At 42.7% G+C, this 20,570-nt stretch overlaps 1 protein-coding gene across 4 annotated transcripts in view; it reads right to left on the reverse strand.

The window, feature by feature from the left end:
• Not1 (CCR4-NOT transcription complex subunit 1) overlaps positions 1-20,570 on the reverse strand; it is a 127,605-nt gene that overhangs the window by 51,250 nt on the left and 55,785 nt on the right. For 3 of the 4 annotated variants that reach the window (XM_084590390.1, XM_084590389.1, XM_084590388.1), the window contains 3 exons: positions 11,054-11,132; positions 10,781-10,996; positions 1,090-1,242 (listed from right to left, as the gene is read on the reverse strand). In XM_084590390.1, coding sequence (XP_084446516.1) covers positions 1,090-1,242; positions 10,781-10,996; positions 11,054-11,132 — 448 coding nt within the window. The remainder of the gene's footprint in view (positions 1-1,089; positions 1,243-10,780; positions 10,997-11,053; positions 11,133-20,570) is intronic. The other variant, XM_084590391.1, reaches the window with a different exon arrangement.

Below are 20,570 nucleotides of genomic sequence, written 5' to 3' on the forward strand. Positions count from 1 at the left end.
TGTTGCTTTGCTGCCATACCAAGACAGTCAAGAGTTGAAGGCTGTTTTTCTTGACAACTTAGTTTGTCGACCTGGCATGTCCCAGTAAAGATCGAAAATGCAAATCTCAGAGTATAATGAAGCTGTGGACTCCGCATTTCTGAAATGCATAGGCAGCTAAATGTGTTTTCATCTAACAACTGTGGCTTCGGATAACTGTCATTAGAACTTTCTTGGTAATCTGTGCACCTTGAACAACTTTTACTGCCAATAAAGATGTGCAATAATACATGCACTTGCAGAACATGTTAGATAAAAATGAAACAATAATTTTGAATAGAAAGAAAAAGATGAATGCAATAGGAAGTGTCCGTGCAAGTAAAAAATTAAAGATGAAATGAAGCCAAACAGTAAAGCTCCAACTACTACTGGCTGATGAAGAGGGCATTGTTGCATCAAAATATACTCAGAAAAAACAAACATTCCTGAATATTTTTAATTAATGCAAAAAATATCTTTGCTCACTAGTGTGTGCTTGGGCAGTAGTGTTATGAAAGCACAGCAAAGGTCAGCTCACTAGACTATGTGTTACAGTCCTGCAATCAGCACTGAAAACTTCAGGGAAGGTTGCTTATAGCTGAATTACTGCTCATACCTTGCTATGCTCTCGTCCTGCAATTTCAGTAGTCGTGTTTCACACATAATGCAATGCACTGTCTCCCGACGGGTGCATACCAGCTAGTGTCATGGCGTGCAGCCAAGTTGAAATGGCAGTAACACACTGAGCTAGAGCCTACAGGATGTGCTTGCTAAGATCATTTTATTTTGCTGTTCTTTGTGCCACCTTATACCTCACCCCTTCCGTCAGCAGAAGCGAAAGAAGAATTTCACTTGCAAAAGCCCATCACCCAGTAGATAAGAGAAACTGCCTTAGAGAGGGCACAGGATAGAAAGAAGCATGGCAGACTCTCTTGTTAGCTTTTGAAAATATTTTTGTTCCCATGTACTCCAGGGACAATGGCTGGCAATTCCAGAGGTGTAAAAAATTTTGACAGGCTGGTGGTCAGGGGCCCTTTCAGACAAAGCATGCCCTTCACACAAGGAACTAACCGTATCCCGTCTCCCATACGGAGTGACATTCCATGTGAAGTACTTGTTAACATTTCCCTGAACGTCACAAAATGCTGGGGGTGGTGGTGGTTCGGGCCATGCAGCCGGCAGGAATTCGGCAGTTTCACTTACACCAATCTGCGCTGGCCAATACTGAGCAGTACAGTGAAGTGCATTAGTGCATGATTAACAACCAGCCCCTGGGCAGGACAGCATGCTTATGTTTCCATGCAGAGTAGGTTGAAAAAAGTTTGTTTAGTCACATTTCATCTAGCCCATTTCTTATTTTCATGCATTTATGTGCTGTAGTACTGACACAAAATTTCAGTGAGTAGTGCAGTTAGGCTCATTCAAGGACAAAATATTGTGTGGAAAAGACTTGGAACCTAATGACTGGTCTGCAGTTAACCTGATGCAAATAAATGAGTAAGACCAAAGCTGTCATATTTAGGCCGAAAAACAGTTATCCCACCGCACGATAATATTATATTAAACTCGCAGTCTGTAGAAATAGTTGAGCAGTTTAAATGCCTCGGGGTTATATTTTTTGCTGTCATGGGATTATCATGTCAATTATATCTTGAAAAAAATAGCTCAAATCACTGGTGTTATAGGCAGTCTAAAATGCATACTTCCCACAACTAATATGCTGGTATACAATTCAATATTCAGCTCGCATTTAAACTACTGCCAGTTAGTGTGGGGTACTACAACATTCACTAACCTTGAACATATTCATTTAATGCAAAAAAGATATCTCCGAAATACATATAATTTACCGTTACGATATCCAAGTGCAGCTTTCTTTCGTCGTTCCAGAGTGATTAAAGCACATAATTTTTATAAATATCGCCTTAGTGTCCCTTTTAAAACAGAAATTAGGAATAGCGTAACAAATCTTAAGAATTTAGCAGAGCTAAGGGAAGAAGAATTGGTCTATCCAACATGACATGGCGAAGAATGGACGGTGCCAACACTTAGACTAAATCTTAGTAGGGAATGCCTTCAATACACTCTTCCATCTCTTCTAAATAGGTATATCCACATTAACTTCGATTTGTTTTCTTTTTCACGTCGAGAACTGCATAATTTGTTTTTGAATAACGTGGTTTAGGTTTCATTATGGATACATATTGCTGTTTCGTGTATTCTCTGGTGTTTCCTTGATGCACTTGTTTTTAAAATTGTATAAACTTGTGTTGTTTGCCTCCCTGCCAATCATTAGGATTGTAGACTCGTCAAGCTGCCCAAGGGCAGCTTTTTTGTATGATTCCTCAATCTGTAGTGTTAGGTGGGAAATAAACTTTGATTTGATTTGACTTCGATATTAGCACAATAAAACATTACTAAATTATATTGTGCAAGGTCCAAGAGCTTGAGCAAGGGATCACTATGCCATATTCGGTTCACCACTGGCCTAGCAGGTGCCCAGTAAAAGTTGCCAGGCCAGGGCGCCAGTGACTGCAATTAGCACATGGTTAGCAGTTGGCTCGTGGAAATATGGTGAGTACTGCGACCAAGCAGTTCACATATTAACGGAAATGGAAATGGAGACAAACATTTGAAGCAGGTGTTATAAGGTGGAAGCCATTTGGAACAGGTTCCATTGTGGCAGTAATAACCATACATCAAACAAAGATGCAGAAAGGTTAATTCAAGTACAGTGCAGAAATTCTTCCCAAGCTGCAGTACAAAAACATACATGCCTCGCAATTGGCAAAATAGGAAACTTGCAAACATAAAACTTCTAGGTAAAGAGCTATGTAGCATGAAAACAATTTCGACTGCTGGTATAACTAGCACAGCATAATTTTACTAACTTGTCATTTGCAGCAACCTTAAAACCACTAATATTCTGTCTTTCTCGTATAGTTTGGCTGTTGATACAACCCACTATGGTTTTATTGCTATGTATACCTCTCTGGAGAGATCTGCTACATCTACCAAAAATTATTTACAGGGTGACGGCGTTTACGGTCAGCACTTGTAAACATGAACTTGCATACCATACTCCTAAACAACAATTTAGTTGAAAATTTTGTTGTCATCCAGATGGCACCATGCGTTTTTCACTGCATACCTCAAAATGCCTTTGTGATAAAATGTGCAAGGTCTCAAAATATGTCCAAATATGGGAAACGAAAACTTGAAAAAAGGGCCATCAGCATGCCTGCAAGTCTGTGACTCTTGCTGGCTTATGTTCTTGTATCTTGTTTCACTCTGTGTGATTCTGCTGCTGTCAACAGCCCACTCCCACTACTGGTCCCACAGTAGCAAGTTTAGGCCTTACATGTGCAAGCTGAAAAATTGTGTCAGTACACTTTCAAGGTGCTGCCATATTGTGTCAGGCCAGAGACGCAACAAGTGCAGCTCCCTTGAAAACAAACAACACAAATGAAAAGGTGCGTGACATGCAAAACCCACAGGGAAGGATTTGATTCAACCAAAAGGGGAAAGCCAGAAGTGCTCAAAAGTGAACTGTCGTGCCCAGGGTTGTCTCAAGCAACGCAGACAATACCATGAAGCCAAAAGCACAAGCAATAGCAAAGGAACAAAGCGTAGCCAGGTAGTTGAAGTACACCTTAAAAAGGGTGCGAAAAAGATGAATACACCAAGCACTACCAATAAATGAGGGCTTATAACCAATTTCATTATTTGCTTGATGCAGAAATTTATTTTTAGGCAAGAAATAAACAGCCAAATATAAATTTAGAACCACAGCAACAACCTCACTCATGACATGTGACATATGTTTCAGCCAGCTATGTGCAAAGACACTAGTGTGGCCTTTTTTTTTTCTTACCATCTTAATGGCTTCGTGCCACTGCACTCTATTACTCAATACACCACTTCACAAGCTTGAGGTTGAGTAATGAGTGGCAAGTCACCACAAGTGCATGATATTTGTCAATTTCAAATCCTTGTTTTAGGTGGAATCTGTGTATATCTGCATCCTTGAAAACTAATCTGATCTGGGTTCATTCTATCTACAGGTGTCTACAAACTATGACAACATCAATGTTTCAAACAAATGTCCCTTCCCACATGTGATTTTGCACCTAATGCATAATAAAAAGTGCAACAGTTGGTTTGAAACTAGTGTCCTTGCATACTACACCTGATGTATTCACCCTTTTCAGAATATTTCATACCACCAACAGGCAACAAAGACAGCTAAAAGAATGCAAATAGAATCTAGCCATGCAGACAACATCTAAACAATGCAGAACATAACAAGAACATTGCTGCGTTCACAATTTCTGTGCTCAAACATATTTGGTGAGGAACACAAGCTTGCTCGATTTTCCTAGATGAACAAAAGCTACAAGCAAAAGCTGCAATTAGGCTCACTGTTTATGCGCACACACTCGGCTCAAAATTTCAGCCTTCAAGTCAAAACTCATCTGCTGTCTTCCCAAATATATCAAAGGGCCACTACATTTTAAAACTGCACAAGTGACAGAAAACCCATATTCAAGTTTTTTTTTAAATACAGCAAAACTCTGATCATTTGAACTCTGGTATAACTAAAAAATTTTGGAGGGTCAGCAAATTCGAACATCTGAGGTGCGATAGCTTAGTTCTGATCCAAATTTCGCCACAAATCCGAGAAAACTAAGGCCCTTAAGAGCTGGAAGTGCAACTGCAGAGTGATGCCGATGTTTAATATATGTGATGAGCACTAACCCCTGTACTCCGAGCATAATAAAGTCCACTGTATGGCTTGCACACTGCCGAAGTGCGCACCCTGAAGAGAAAATATGCTTCACTGCAATGAAGCCTTGGATTCTGGTTTGAACGTAACATGCTAGCGGCACTGCATGAAGGCATGGCCAGACTGAAGGCAGTGCTGCTATCATGTGTCGTTCCTCTCCAGCTTGGCCATGGTTAAGGCAACGTTTAGTCGAGGCACTGACATCAAAGTGTAAAAAAGCACTTTTTTCATTTGCATTTTTCTTTCGTACTGTCCGCTGCGAGAGGTGCCTCGACACACGGGTTTCTGGCCAGTACCACATCACTTAATATGTCGACCGCGTTCTCAAGGCGTGTGCACCCTTGCAAGTAGTCCACGATACATCTCCATCTATGCAGTGTGTGGTTCTGATGCTCATCTCTATATGTTGCATTGCATGGGTTCTGTGGTTCTGATGCTCATCTCTATATGTTGCATTGCATTTCCGGTGCCTCCTTCTGGTGCTTCCTTCGACCTAGATGCGGAACTGACATATTAGCAGCATTTAAAGTAATTTTGAACAGGCAGTTAGTAGTATGGCTCTCTGTGCCGTTGCCCATGTGGGCAGGGCTCCATGTGTCAAAAAAGTCGATTTGTGTAAGGAGGTTGGTCCTACTGAAGAAAGTCTAACTGCATCCATTTAACCTGCTCACTTGCAATGGTGGTCACACTTTTGGACAAGCAGCAAGTAGCATGAGCGCAAGATGACCACTGAGGCGTGTGCTACTCTAGAATCCAAACTACAAGATAGTTTGCAACTAAGATAGTTTGCAGTTGGGCCCTGCGTAAGTGCAAAAGGCAGAATGCAGTGGCCTTTTTAGTTTCTGCTACCTTAATATTAATTTGCTCCCGACTGCTTCCCTTGTGATTGAATCATTCTGAGTGTTGAGTTGCATGCTCCGAAACCACCCTGTGCCAAACTACAAAGCAATATGGTAGCTAGTTGAAGCAGATAGGGAGAGAGGAGGGGGGCCCACTTTCATCTGTAGTCAACTTTGAGCCTGCAAAGACTATGAGTCAGGAGTTTCAACTATTGTGTGACAAAGTTAACCCAATAAAGGTACTATGTTCCTGCAATAAAATTTTTGCCTGGGCCTTATTTGTGCTCACTTAAGAGTATTTTTTGAGGTCAAAATGACTATAAATCAAAGGCGTTTTACTCTAGTAAACCATCTCGGCAACAATGAAAAACAGTCAGGTTACCATGGAGACTGGATGGTACTTAATACAGATGTCTTGCCTAAATATGCTGCCAAACAATATTTGAACTCAGCCCACCATGGCTATGGCTTCTGGAAGTCACTTTGTTAAATGGTCTGTACTGTAAAACCTGACTTTTTTTTTTTCTCACAACTTTCTGCATGCCTATGGCTAGCTTCTCTTCATTCTGGCCACTCATTTGCAGTTGAAAAATTATGGGCAAAAATTAAACTCTGCCTTTAAGAGTATGACATGATAGCGTAGGCTACCAGCCCGCATACAAAACCCCACTCTAACCATGCTGTATGAAAGTGACTGCATGGCCAAGGGGTAACGTGAATGCAGCGGTACTGGCACGCCGATTCTGATATCGCCGTCCCATATAAAAGGAGAGGACCAAGTTGGCAGCTACTGCCAAACGTAATGTCTGGAAACCCTACGGTCAGTTAGTGCACGGCCATGCCAGCTGCCAGCTACCACCTGCCAGCACCATGCTCCTGACTTTTCGCTCACAACGCCAACGCCGGTGGACGGCCACCGATGAGAGATTTTCAGTGAACGGAGCCTTTAACACTATTCCGTTAAAAGAAGGCGAATTAGCTGAAACACTAATGAAGTAAGAATCACGTGAAAACATAGTTTGAACTGGGCAGTTCCGTAATTCAAGAAATGAAAGATGCATCGACAGGACATGGCGCGAACCACCCAAGTTTTAACTTTTACAATTGAGTTCAACCTACAATGGTAACTGTCAGTAAAAAAAGAAAAGAAAAATAATCAGTGATTTTTTGGTATGGTCTGGTTGATGGGCTTTAACATCCCAAAGCAACTCGGACTATGACGGCCACTGTAAAGAAGGGCTCCGGATAATTTTGATTGCCAGGGGTTACTTAACTGACATCAGGCAATCACAACAGTTTTATTCATTTCACTGCACCTCTAGTTATTACCTAAACATTAATCTTGTTGATCACAAGCATGAATCTGCTAATGTGGTCAGGAGGAGGTCATTCTATGTTACTACTCAAACTTCCAGCAGTTCAGATGGCCAAACAGATGGTGAACAAAACCAACCTACTTTCTGACTCAATAAATTACACTTCTTGTCATGCAGTACTTTCATTTGGTGTACTTCATAACAGCAAGAGCCCAGAATTTATGTATACCTAATATGAAGTAGTGCTCAGGATAAAGATGCATCATAATCACTTTAAGAATAATTAATATGTTTATTCTAGACAGCAGATAACTCCAAGCAATTTATCTTGCCTCAACAACTGTTTTTTGCTGCATTTCGCTTTGTGCTCCCAATGCATGCAAGCACAAAGCCAGGTAGAGTCTGTCAAAGATATCCAGCTCAAGAGGTCTGCTTCAAAGCCCTGTAACGGGACTCCTGGAAGCACTTCTGGGATACCCAAGCTTGAGAGAGACTAATTAGGACGACATTTTGAAAGCTGCACATGCGCAGCGAGCCCAGTTGCAGGGCTTCGAAGCAGACTTGTTGGCCTAACATAATTGACAAAATGTAGTTTCACCATTCTTAAAACAGCCTTGAAACATATATCCTAATGAAACTCTATTAAGTGAGCCCATAATTTGACAAGGCAGCTTTCAAAAGGTTTGCATGTTTAAAGGATGCAAAGCTGCCAGCAGAAAAGAATTAGCTTTGCTTAAGACCAGTATTGGGTGGCTCTGCTCACAAAAAAGCTTTCAGCAACAAACAACAAGCAGTGACACCATTCAGAACTGACCCTGCACTGAAAATTCTTCCTTTGCATATTGCCCTTACCTCTACTACTTTTATTTTCCAGCAAATAAACTGTCAAGAAGCTATAAATCGGTTACCAGCAGTCCCCTAGTTGAACAAAAACAATTAAAAAAAATAAAGAAAAGGCCCTCGGGCCTTTAAAAATAAGTGAAATGAAACAAACAGGCGTGCCTCACGGTGCCAGGCATACAAGGGTGCTGACTTGGTTGCGGATGCAGCAAGCCTTATAGGTGAAGGGTCACTACAATGACCCCGTGGCGTGCAAGCCTAAACGCATTAGCTACACACCCCTGCCAAAAACGGGGATAGGGGTGGAGAAAAAACCGCCACCAAGAGAACCCTGCAATGATCATGCAAACATTGAGATATGCTGTGAGAATTGTGAAAACGCAAAGTAAGCACAAAAATGTCTTAAGGCTAGCCCCAACATCCATTGCAAGCAACCTCAAAATGCACACTACAACAAGCAATAAAAGCTCACACCAAAGACCAGATTGTACAGTGAATACACCTCCCTTTTCTAGGCATGACATCAACTCTATATTGCATTGACTAGTGGAAATTCAAAACATGGGACATGCTTTTAATGCTCATTACACATACAAGATACCAGAACTTTGCCTTGAAGCATGCTTTACATGTTGCAAGTACTACAATCCAATAGAAATGATCTTGACAGAATCACAAAACATTTATAAAACATAGAAAAGTAAGTCACAGTAGACCAATGTTACCACACTTGTGGAATATTCTTTAGCTATCCTTCCAAAGAAAATAATAATACAAGACAATGCAATTAGCAATTCAAACAAATATGAGTTGCACAAATGGGGGTAGAGGAAATTAACTAGGAGCGCTGACAGTACATTAGAAACACAGCCACAAAGTTGTCACTGTGACTCATGTAGGAGGAGTTAAATTCAATCTTTTTTGACAGCCTTTTGGCTCATCAGTCTTAAGCCATAACATCCTAAAAGTGTGCTTTAGTGCAAGGCATAGTTTACAAATGTTTCCACAATAACAGCTTGCACAACAGCGAACAATAAACAGGAAAACACTACTATGCAAATCTGCACAACCTGATTAGCTTTAAGAAGCATGCTGGGCAGGGTAATGCACACGATAACGAACAGAACCAACAGCAACAGCAATACCTACACCACTTCTCATGCAGCCCTATGGACAGTGCTATTACAGCAGTTCCAGCCCTCCTGCTTACATACATTTTTACACTGCTATAATGATGACCGCCATGAGAATCACTGGCACGATTACTGTTCTGTGTACAATGAAACTAGGTGGAAGGATGGAAAACTACTAGCAGCCCAGCATGGTGGCAGCCAGACCTCTAATTTGAGCATGAATGCAAAAAATGGTGAAAATGGCGCACATTACTGCCAAGTGCTAAGGCACTCTGGCTTAAGATACCCTGGGTGTAGTGGGGTTGATAAGACTCTACTGAACCAAAAAATGCATTAAAATGATTGTAAATAGCTCTTTTCAACTAAATACATACCATATTCACTCACATAATGAACTCACATTTTTCATGAAAACTTGACAGCTTTGGGGGAGGGGTCATTACACAGGCTAAAAGACCCTAAAGATCTTTACATGAGCTGAAATTTCATCTCATACGTCCGTCCATTCATCCATCCATCCAGGCAACCATCACCAACATAAGCACACAGTACACTGTGGTCATGCCAGTCTTTAGCATTCTTCCCTTCCAGAGGTTTGCTAGTATTACAGCACAGTCTGATTTTGTGATTGTGGATGGCATTAGCCAATTGAGGTAAAATAAAAGGAACATGCTGAGGTGCATATTTCTATGAAAGGTTTAAAAACACTCACAGGACAGTTACAAGTAACACAAATTTTTAAGTGTCTGCTGTAGTGTGAGAGGGGTTGGGCATTTTTTTCTCCTGCTCTCAAGTTCACCACATTGCTTGGGGGGTTTGAGGGTCTAGCCATGTCCATAGCATTTCAGTGTAAAAGATGTTTTACCAACAAGAGACAAACATGCTGTGATGTTATCAGCCTGTCGCATCTTGGTGCTCCTCGGACGGCAAAGATGACAAAGTGAATTCTCAACATCAAAAGTTGGGGGTGTGTTCATTATGCAAGTCAATATGGCACATCTATCGGATGATGGAAAAGAGAAGGAAGCTTCAGACAAAAACCTTTAATACAAAACACAAATTGATGTGCATGTGCAACTAAGTGCAGAGGAAAATGTGTTAAGCAATCGTGCGCAGTGACCACGTAGAGACAGGAATCTGGAAGTGTGAAGTGGTACTGGCCAACTACAGTACTGAAATGAAGACTTGAAAAGCACAGCAAACCTGGCTAATGCTACAGTGGCAATGTCAGTGTCACCACTGCAGCACTAACCAGGTATGCAGCGCCTTTTAAAATATTTAAGATTAGCATAACACATCACCACTAAATCTAAAAATATACAATATGAATATATTTAGGAAACATGCATCATAAAATAACCCTGCACAGAAAAAAATATCAATGCTGTACATTTCACAGGTTAATGGTAGTTATGAGAACTAAGCGGAGCTCCAGTTCTTCTCATTACACAACTGAATAGAACAGCATGTGATAAAATGCAGAAAAACTGATCATTCTCAACAAATATTATAAACCTTCCTATACGTGAAGCATGCAGCATGAAACAAAATGTACACTTCTAAATAACAGACCCTCAGCGACTGAGTACAATACATTGCATTTGCATTAGTTATAGCGATACATCCACAATTCAAACTCTTGTGCTTCCTTCATAATAGTTTAACAAAGTAATGATGCTAAGAAGGGTTCACAAAATGACTGCCACATTAAATTGTCTTCCTCAGATGACATACAATGATAAACCCCTGCCTACGGGCATGCAATAGATGCTCAAAAACATAAGCAAAGGACTGTAATGGAGCTAATTTGCAGGTATATATTATTATTAGCTTTTTGCCAACCCTCACCTTGCCTCCAACAGTGGTGGGTTTGGTGACAACTCCCGCTGCAGCTGCTAGGCCTGCACTGGATGTAGGCACAGTTGCAGGTGCAGTGCGCACTGCCGAATTCTGAGGTGTTACAGCTGGGTTCAGTCCTTGGGCAAGCATGGCAAGATTATGTGGCAAAGTTTGGCCCTGAGGACGATTCAGGGGCTCTTGAGACCTTGCACCACAATCGACATACTGCAAAAAAGCATTGTAAGCAACAACAGGGGTGCAGCTCATGAAGCTATGAATTACCTCTCTCAAGTGCTCAGGAAAGTCCTTGAAATGTGGAATAGATGCCAAGTGCTGGCAGTACTGTGGGTAGTCTTTCAGTCTGCAATAAAATAAAGCTATTTAACCACCACAATACCCAGGTTCAATAGCCTGCATAAAGAAAAAGTAGAAGGGGCAGCAAAGGGACAACATATCAACTGTCTACTATGAAATAGACATAGTAGCACTTGATAAACTATGAAATCATTTTGAGGAAATTGCACTTACCAAAACACTGCAAACAACCAACAAGTGAGAGGACCAATATCTTTTTCAAAAGTACCGCTTTCATCCTCACCCGACTCGTCAAAACACCAAAAGTAAATGTCAGTTCGAATGCAATTGTGAGCAGTGGCAGGCTGACACTGCATTCTCTACCTATCTTTCTCTCTCCACTATGCAAGATATTACCTACCAGCCACACAGCACAACCAGCTCTTTCATTTAAGGAGTTTATGGAGATAAATGTTTCTGCACGGCCAGGAATGGTAGTAGACTGCAACGCCTAGTAATGTTTGGGGCATGCATGCTCCATGCACCGGGACATAACACGCTCACTGGTTTCTGACTCAGATGAAAATCAAGCTGAGCGATACTAGGTGTACTGTTCCGTTCATTTATTTTGGTTCTCATGCAATGCTTGCCATTCATTTCTTTTATAATATTGGCTCCACAGTCAGAACCTGTGGCATAAATTGGGTGCTTCATGGAGTCAAGCCAGGCATGTTGCTGTATTCTGCGCAGGGCTGGGCAAGATACCTCGAAAAAGTATCTTCGATACCAATACTCGATACTCTGAACAATTGTATTTCAGATGCTGATACAAGATACACAATCGAAATAGAGTTTCAATACAAATACTCGGTACCGTATAGTCGATACTTCGATACATCACTGAAATCCTAACATAGTAATGGTTGTAATACGATTAGCGGCATTAGGAAATCTTATCGTGCTTTCTGGAATCTTTAGAGCAATCCTATGGAGTAATTTTTCTGAAAGGGCTTAACGAATATGCCAGCACGTAGTTATGATTTGGGCAGCTGTCCTTGTCAGAACTTCACATTGAATTGAAGCCATGGTTACAGTTAGGCGATTGCTTCCACAAGCAGCCTAGCGAAATATTCCTTTAAACTAATGCTCTTCATGCGAACCGACCTGTGAGCACTTGGCTATCTATATACAAATACAAAGGTGCAACCTGTGTGCGTTAAGAGAACTGGGCAGTTATATTGGCATTAGTGCGCTAACAAACTTTTGAAGCTCTGCATATTGTTAAAAGCTAGAAGGAAAACAAGAAAAATAAAATGACTGAACGCTATTTAGTCCAAAAAGAGCGCGATGTGGGCGTGCTAAAAGCGACGCAAATGAGAAAGGCCTCTCTACATACGCACGCGAGCACACTGCAGTGTTGTATTAGATGAAGATTCCTTTTATCAGCGTGTAAGAGTGAACATTAGCCGCGTTAACTCAAAAATCCTGGAGGTAGTTATGAAACTCGAGGTTCACTAGCGTCGCTGGAGAACTATACGGCTGGTTGTAGATAAAAGATAGGTGTTTTTTTTTTTAACAGAAAGTGGCTAATATGGCGTCAATCAATTCGCAAATTTTAAAAGTAAAGTTTTTTGTTTTGAGATATCTTTTTAAGATATCTTAACAAGTTGTATTCAAGGTTTGCGCAAATGTTTTTCGCAAAAAAAAAAAATTGACAACGCATAAATTCTTATTCGAAGTGTTCTGAAAAATTGCATTCATAGCTTTCATGTCATGCATTTCATAAAATTTTGGATGTAATATTTTTTCCAGAAAGAAAAAAAAAAGTCTAGTGGAAGCCTGTTTCCTGTACAGTTAGAAAGGATGGATTTGCTTTCTGTCAAACGCCATAACTACAAGAACGTGGTTAGCCGACTGCACCGTGGTGAACAGAGGCCTTAGAAGCTTGAGTTCTTGCTGCCAAGCAGAGCCGGCACGCGGAGCCCAGGGGTTTTGGGTTGTGCATAAGTTAGCGCGACCAACAGCACACTGAGGGTACTGCTTGACGAGAATCAAACGGCGCAGAGACGGGGGGCGGATGGCAAAGGGCGGGAAGAGAGGGTACAGCAGTGTGCGTGATCCCTACGGCGTGTTCGCCTTGTGTTTCCGCTTTGTTCATATCTCGGTCTGTTAAAGGCTTAGCAGCTTCATAGTACGCACTCTGTGCTCAAAAGTAAAGCAACTCGTGAGCACTTACTTACCATTGCCTCCTTCAGTTTTAAAGAAAGGGAATCTGGAAATGTAGTTGACGCTGGGGGGTGGTGGAATTTGTAGGGAACTCAGGTGGTACTACAAGCCGAGCTGTCTCCGGGCCTGCACTACCGTCTCAGCGAGCGCTGTCAACCCAAAGTCTCACAGCGGTTCATTATTTGATGTTTTCTTTAGTATCGAGTATCTTAAAATATACAATACTTTAAAAATGTATTTTCGATACCGATACTCGAATACTTTCATTTTCCGCACGTGATACCTAATACCGATACACAAAATGTATCTAAAAATAGTATCGAAGATACATGTACCTTCGATACTGCCCATGACTGATTCTGCGTGCATCTGTCTTTTGTATTTGACCAATTTGAGGGAACCTTTCAATCAGCTTCTTAACAAGGCTTGCTTTCCAATCAAAAGTGATTATTCCTTAACGACACTTTCTTGGGCTCTGTGAATACAAACAGGCAGGTGTTCCTTAGGATGCATTCATATTTGCGAGTCAGGATGTCTCATGCTTGGTTTCAATAGATTCAGTTGGTTTCAATGAACTAACAATGAGGGGACAGAACATAATGAACCTGCCAAAACTGATAATGCCTAAGGAGGGAGCAGAGAGTGTTGCAGGACAATCCTCTGTCCCCTTCCTTTTCTAGCATGGTATCAAACAATTGTAACCTTTTGGTACCCATGTCCAAGCCATTTATATCAAGTGGTGCATTTCCGACAATGGGAACATGACACTGTTTCTACAAAGAATGCAACACTGCCTTCTCAGAATGTGACACTTTGTTGGAAAACAAGCCTGGAGAAGCTTACAGATAAATTGGTGGAGGAGGTCTTTACCCAGTTAAAAAATTCAATGGGTCCAATTGGGAATTTCCCAATTGAAATGAATTGATCACAAACCAATAGTGTTTTTGCCACCTATTGGGTCTGACCATTTGATATGGAAATAATTGGTCACCCATGAAGACCAAATGGTTTACCAATTGAACTCAAATGGCATACCCATTGAGCCCAAATGGTTTGAACTCGCATAGCTTGAAAGAAAAAAAAAGAATGGAGATGCCATTTCAATGTCTCCGTCCAGAAGTTATAGGGGAGGCAACTTTTATACAAGTGTCGAATGAAATTACAATTTTTTACAGAAATCATGAGGGACAAGCAAGCATTACACACACGGAACACAGATTCAATGTATATATCCACAGGTTGCAGACCTATATACTCCATTCTTTGAACAGTGCTGCTGGGACCAGTGACACATCTTTGTTATTCAGAGTTAACTGATTTATTTGTGCCTGCACTTAAAGTGAACATGACATAATCAATTAATAAGATTAAGCGGCATATACTTTTTATAAGAACTTAAAATTTTCACTGTTGTCTCTTTAAAGAGGTATGTATATCTGTGCACATCTCAGTTAAGGATATCGCTGACTTGACTTTCCCAACTGGGAATGTTTGCTTCGGACCAATTAAACCCAATGGGAAGCGTAATTCATTTCAAATGGGTGTCCCAATTGGGAGTGAAGGAATCCCAATTGGGATTGAAGTAACCCATTAGGCTTCCCATTAGCCCAATGGGTTTATCCAATCCCAATTGAGATGCCCCGTTGGTTTCTTCAGTCCCAACTGGGACGCCCAAATGGTTTCTTCATTCCCAGTTGGGAGTCATGAAACCAACTGGGCATCCCAAGTGGGCGTGAAGAAACCAGTTAGGTTGGACAGTGCCCACTGGACAAACCATTTGGTATTGGCAGAACCAATTCAATCTGACTGCTCTTCCCAATTGGACCCATTGATTTTTTTTTTTTTTTTGACTGGGTAGTGCTCTGTGTAATGTTGTGGCAGCCCACGACACACAAGTGATACACGCCTCTTGTCCTTCGATGGAATCGCTTCTGCCATCGCGAAAATACCGCCTCGCGCAACTGGTTCCCAGCCCAGCGTCTGCTCTGGCGCCGCGTGAGAAATGCGGCGCTGTCACCGCGCGACCGAACTTACAATTGGGTTCCCTATGGGGAGATTAGCTATGGGGCACAACATAGCCCTCCGACTTTCCAGGATCCCTGCACACCTTCCAGGGGCAGCAGGTCGTACGCGCTCATGTGTTAGCTTGCCCTGCCGGCGCTAAGCACGAGGCCGGTAGACGAGACGCCGACTGACGCCTGGCAAGCGCTGCTTTTCTGTTCTGGCTTTAGCAAATCCATCTACTTGTGGTAGACTAGCCGCGCTGGTCCGCGATCTCGGATAGGGAGGAAGCACAGCGCAAAGAGAAAAGAAAAGAATAGAGCGCCTCCGCAGCGTGCAGCCGATCCGCAAGACCGGATGCGAGGTAAGAAAAGGGGGGGAAGAAAAAAAAAACGCTCGGCGCAGCTACCGGTCTCGGCGGGAAGGGGGGGGGGGGGGGGGGGGGGGGAGCAAATGTAAAAAGAAGAAAAAAAAAAAAAGAAGAAGAAGAAGAAGAAACGGCCAACGTTGTCAGCTAGCGAGAATCGCATGACCGCGACATGAGCGAAAGAGAGAGCGCGCGCGAGTGAGAGAGAGAGAATAAACTTTAATTGTTTAACGGAATAGCGTGGGTTGTTTCCTCAGTCCAGGATACCATTGGCTTGGACTGCCTCCCGGGCCCTGGTGAGCAGGCTGCGCTGCTCAGAGCCACGTGTGGTAACAGCGCTGCGCACTGCCAGCCCCGGCCACGTCTACGCCGTCGAGTCGACTCTGTGCGCGCTTTGCATATGCCGTGTTTCCATTTTGCCAGTCGGTTAATCACTCGAAAACTGCCCTTCGAGCTTCGCGACAACGTCGACGGCTCAAGGCGATGCACTGAACAAAGTTCGCGCCGGCCGGCTTTCGAAGACGGAAATCGCTCGCAAGATTTTAGAAACATTTTAAAAGATAGTGTGATCGATCGTTACTGGTGCGCTGGAGGATGGCAAGTCTGCGCAAAAGCGGGGGGAAAAAATAATAAAATGCGCAAGTTATCCCCGAGTCTGCACTAGTAAATTGCTATGCGGCTTATGCATATGCTTGCCTAGGTAACTAATACAGTCTCTCAAACAGTGCGAGGGTACCGAAGAATTTCTTCGGAAGCCGATCGAGATGTCTGCTTTAGTGGTAGCCACCCGATTTTCACGACAAACACAAAACAGAGAGCTGGGCCAGTTCGTACATATTGGTAAAGATTGAAACCAGCGCCAGATATGTGTTAACGGTGAAAAAGGTAGAATGCCATCAATTGTGCAACAAATGATTATTTGCGATCAACTTTTTCCCACGTAGCGATTTCATTCATTCGCCCTCATTTGAGAGTTATCTGAACACACTGTATACTCCCACATCGTTTTTGGAAGCAGTCGTGATAACGTGAACAACTTTCATGGACCCTTGGAGATCGTCCTAAAGGGTCGACATAACTAACCGTGAATAAGAAATTGCCCAAGAGACACGAAAACGGTCCAACCCATGCGAGGTTGCTTTAACGAAGAACTTTTAATTAATCACACACTACCTTTTCTTAATTAGTATTTCATTCTGAGCAATTTGGCACCTTAGAAACCGCCTTTTTCCAACATAAGATTTTTTAATTATCTAAATTAATTTATCAATTATTTGCTTTCCTTTCCGAGTATTTTAGAACCTTTGAGCCCCTTTTAAAAAGAAAAAAAGGGGGGGGGGGGGGGGGGGTGGAAGGGAGGCGAAATTTAAAAAAAAAAAAAACATCACCCTGTCTCGCGATTAGAACGCTCTCATCCGCGACTAGTTAAAACGCTGCCAGGTTCGCGCCTTCTATGCTGCTCACGACTCAGCTGCAGGCTGCGAGATAAGCGTCATCGACTGCAGACCCGTCTCTCGAACGGCCCGAGCGGTGTCAACTGCACTCGCTGCACCATGTTTAAAGTTCTACGGCGATAACAGCGGTACCGTGAGCGTGCAGCGCCCGTTTCGGCACTGCATCAGCACTAGCTGCTTCCTAAAGGAATGGCACAGGACAGACTTCGTCGTCTGCTAGTCTTGGCGTCGCCGACAAGCAGCAGTAGGCTGTGTACCGCTCAAATCAATCGGCGCGAACACCCCGACTAGCGAACGAATTTTCAAAAAGCACATCGCAACGAAGTGTGGTCATGAACCAGCCTCAAAGCATGAGCACCTTGCGCGAAACCCACACATCTTTTCTGACCAGACATCGTCGGAGATAATGTGCAACTATTTTCACAGTAACGTTTGTAGAACCTAATGAACCTATACAAGCGCACAGAAGTTTCGTGCTGCATCCTAAGCACAGTGCGAGAGATTCGAAGAGGAACGAAGAAACGTATGATGAATATTGGTACAATACAAAGCAGTGCTTGGCAGCCTACGCTGAACAAGCAGTACAGTAATATTTGCAGGCGCTCAAATGAACCAAATCCGTCGTCGGCACAACCATCAAGAATAGCAATGTCCTCGCTTCGGCTGAATCGAAATAATGCATTCGGCTGCCTAGAGATGGACTCCGCCTACCTTAGCATGGGAATGTTCATCATAGTGAAGCCCAGCACTGGAGACGGTAGCACGGGAATGTTCATCATAGCGAAGTCCAGCACTGGAGACGGTTGCGCGGGAATGTTCATCATTGCGAAGCCCAGCACTGGAGACGGTTGCGCAACGGACGACACAAGGCGCATCGTCTGCAGCGGCGGTCTGTCGTCTGCTAGTGTCGTCTCATTAAAATGCACAGTGCCCTTTTTCCTGAAACCTTTGTCCCGAAGACTTTGCTGGTATTCTCATGCAACTGACGGCGCACAAAAAGTAGGCAGTATCGTGCAAAAAATACACGAAGGGACGAATCGACGAATTGCGAAGCAGCAAACGAAAACCGCGAAAACTATGAGAAACCGATCAAATACCGACTTCTGGGACAAGAGCGCTCCTTTCCGGTAGCTTCAAATCGGAAATAATGATAATAATAATAATAATAATAATATCTGGCTTGGTTTGTGGGGTCTAACGTCCCAAAGCGACTCAGGCTGTGTGTAAGACGCCGTAGTGAAGGGCTCCTGAAGTTTCGACCACCTGGGGTTTCCTACATAGAGTTCCTTACACTAACTAGAGGGAAAGCTGAGGGCGCTGCACTTCAGCCACCATAATGTTAGTATTGTAGGAACAAAAATTTAATAAATAAAATGATGGTTTAGTTAACCATTCTAAATCAATAATTAAGGTATAGGGAGAAAAATGAGCATGATAGCTACTGCTACCACCCCGTTTCAAAGGGGACGCTCCTATATTCCATCCATCCATCCATCCATAGGTGCGCTAAGAATCATGGGCCGGTGTGCTACTTGTTGCGGGACAGTCGGTTTTTCTCGGGTACGTGGAGTGGCATTACTGCGATGTTTCTTTTTCGTCGTCATCATCTGAAGGTGCGTACATAGACCGCGAAAGCTATAGTAGCGAAGGCGCAGAAGCAGACGTCGCCAATAAATGGTTTTTGTTTCCCGAAATGCCACTAAAAACTTCCTTAAGTGATTGCACAACCAATAATATTTTTATAACGTTTTTCTGTTTCAAATTTTGCCTATTAAGTGCGAAATATTGGTATTTGTGCTGCTCAAAACTAAGCCAATAGGAAAAAGAGCCATCGCTTATATTGGATAAATCTCACACTGACATGCTGTTTCTCTCTTTTTGCAATTTATAGTCACAATATTCAATCTTAGGACATTATTTACTGTAGAAAAATGTTTATCTTTGCATTAGTTTTGGCCAAAAGTTGTAGTTCTGCACTCGGTAGCTCTCCGGCCCATGATGCTTTGTGCGCCCATGGTGGCTGAACTGGCCATCTGGAAACTCCATGTAAATTCCCATAGACGGCAGCACAGCTTTCCCTCTAGGTAACGTAAGAAACTCTATGGTTTCCTAAGACGCGCGGACATCGCACTGCACATGGGAGCCTAGCTAAGACCTTCCCTGTCGCCTCCATCGAAATGCGGCCGCCGCGGTCTGGATTCGGTCCCGTATTTTTGGACACAGCAGTCAAGCGCCCTAACCACTGCACCACCGCGGAGGGCAAATATAAAATAACAAGATTCACTTAGAAGAAAAAAAAAAAAAAAGAAAGGGTGCGAAACAAGAAAAAAAAAAAAAACTCTTACTAAAACCGACGTGACTTATACAAGAACGTTGACTAAAATGGTTCGCCATGTTCACAATTGTAAACTTTGAAACTACTGATTAAACACAAATACTTATAGTATAAAGACAAGAGTTAAATAATGTCATGCGCATAAATAAATGAAATTAAGTTCATTGTTTGTTTTCACAAGGAGCAGGGTTATATTTTTTTTTTTTTTTTTGCAGTAATTAATTGCAACCTGTTTTTAGCGCCCTCTTTTGTTCCTGGAAGTTTTTTTAGCCCACGAAATGATGGTGGCTTCTAGTGCGCGGGAAAGTAACGGCAATGGAGCGGCCGTTTGGCGTCCGTTGTTATGCCGTTATGTCGTCGTCTGTATATTGTTTTACAAGCATCTGCTCACAATGTGAAAGTGGTTTATCTGTGGTTTATCTGTGTCAAAACGTTTTCGCATGTCGTTGCGTTGGTTGTGGTGAAGCTAATAGTGAAAGCAAGGTGGTGATGCACGTTTAGAACGGCAATGGATACGTCGTGGCAAGTGGCGGCGGCGTGCGCTAAGGATGCCCACCTGCCCGGACGGTGTCTGAACGTTTAACCCCAAGGTGAGCTTTTATTGCTCTTCACGACGTACGCTGCATTAGACGACGACTTCTGTCCGTTCGCTTTGCGGCGCTTTTCGGTTACTGTATCGCATTAACGCACCAGGTAGCTGAATTGAATATGGAAGTCGCGCTGCATTCGCAAACTTTAATATAGCCGTCCTTTGTCGGTCACGCGCCGGTCCTCCCGTCACCGAGGTTGCAATCGATGGTGCATCTAAATACGCATGTGCATAAGGCCATGCAGGACTCAAGTATAATTTTTAGACACTTAAGATTCTAACGACTTTAAAACTATTCGTGTCTTAGCTTACATTGACCTGTCAGCATCAAATGAAATTGAACCACGCGGAATGTTCAACTTCATTGTCACCCGCCCGGATGACACCTTAACTGATAATTTGCACTTGGTTACGAACCCCGTTTGGATTTCCTGTTCAAGAGGTAATATTTCTGCGTTCTCGCGCTTATGCTGCAGTTATTGTGTGTGTGTGTGTGTGTGTGTGTGTGTGTGTGTGTGTGTGTGTGTGTGTGT

The sequence above is a fragment of the Amblyomma maculatum genome, chromosome 1, assembly GCF_055883805.1.
Source record: "Amblyomma maculatum isolate TAMU_Amacu chromosome 1, ASM5588380v1, whole genome shotgun sequence".
NCBI classification, from domain to species: Eukaryota; Metazoa; Arthropoda; class Arachnida; order Ixodida; family Ixodidae; genus Amblyomma; species Amblyomma maculatum.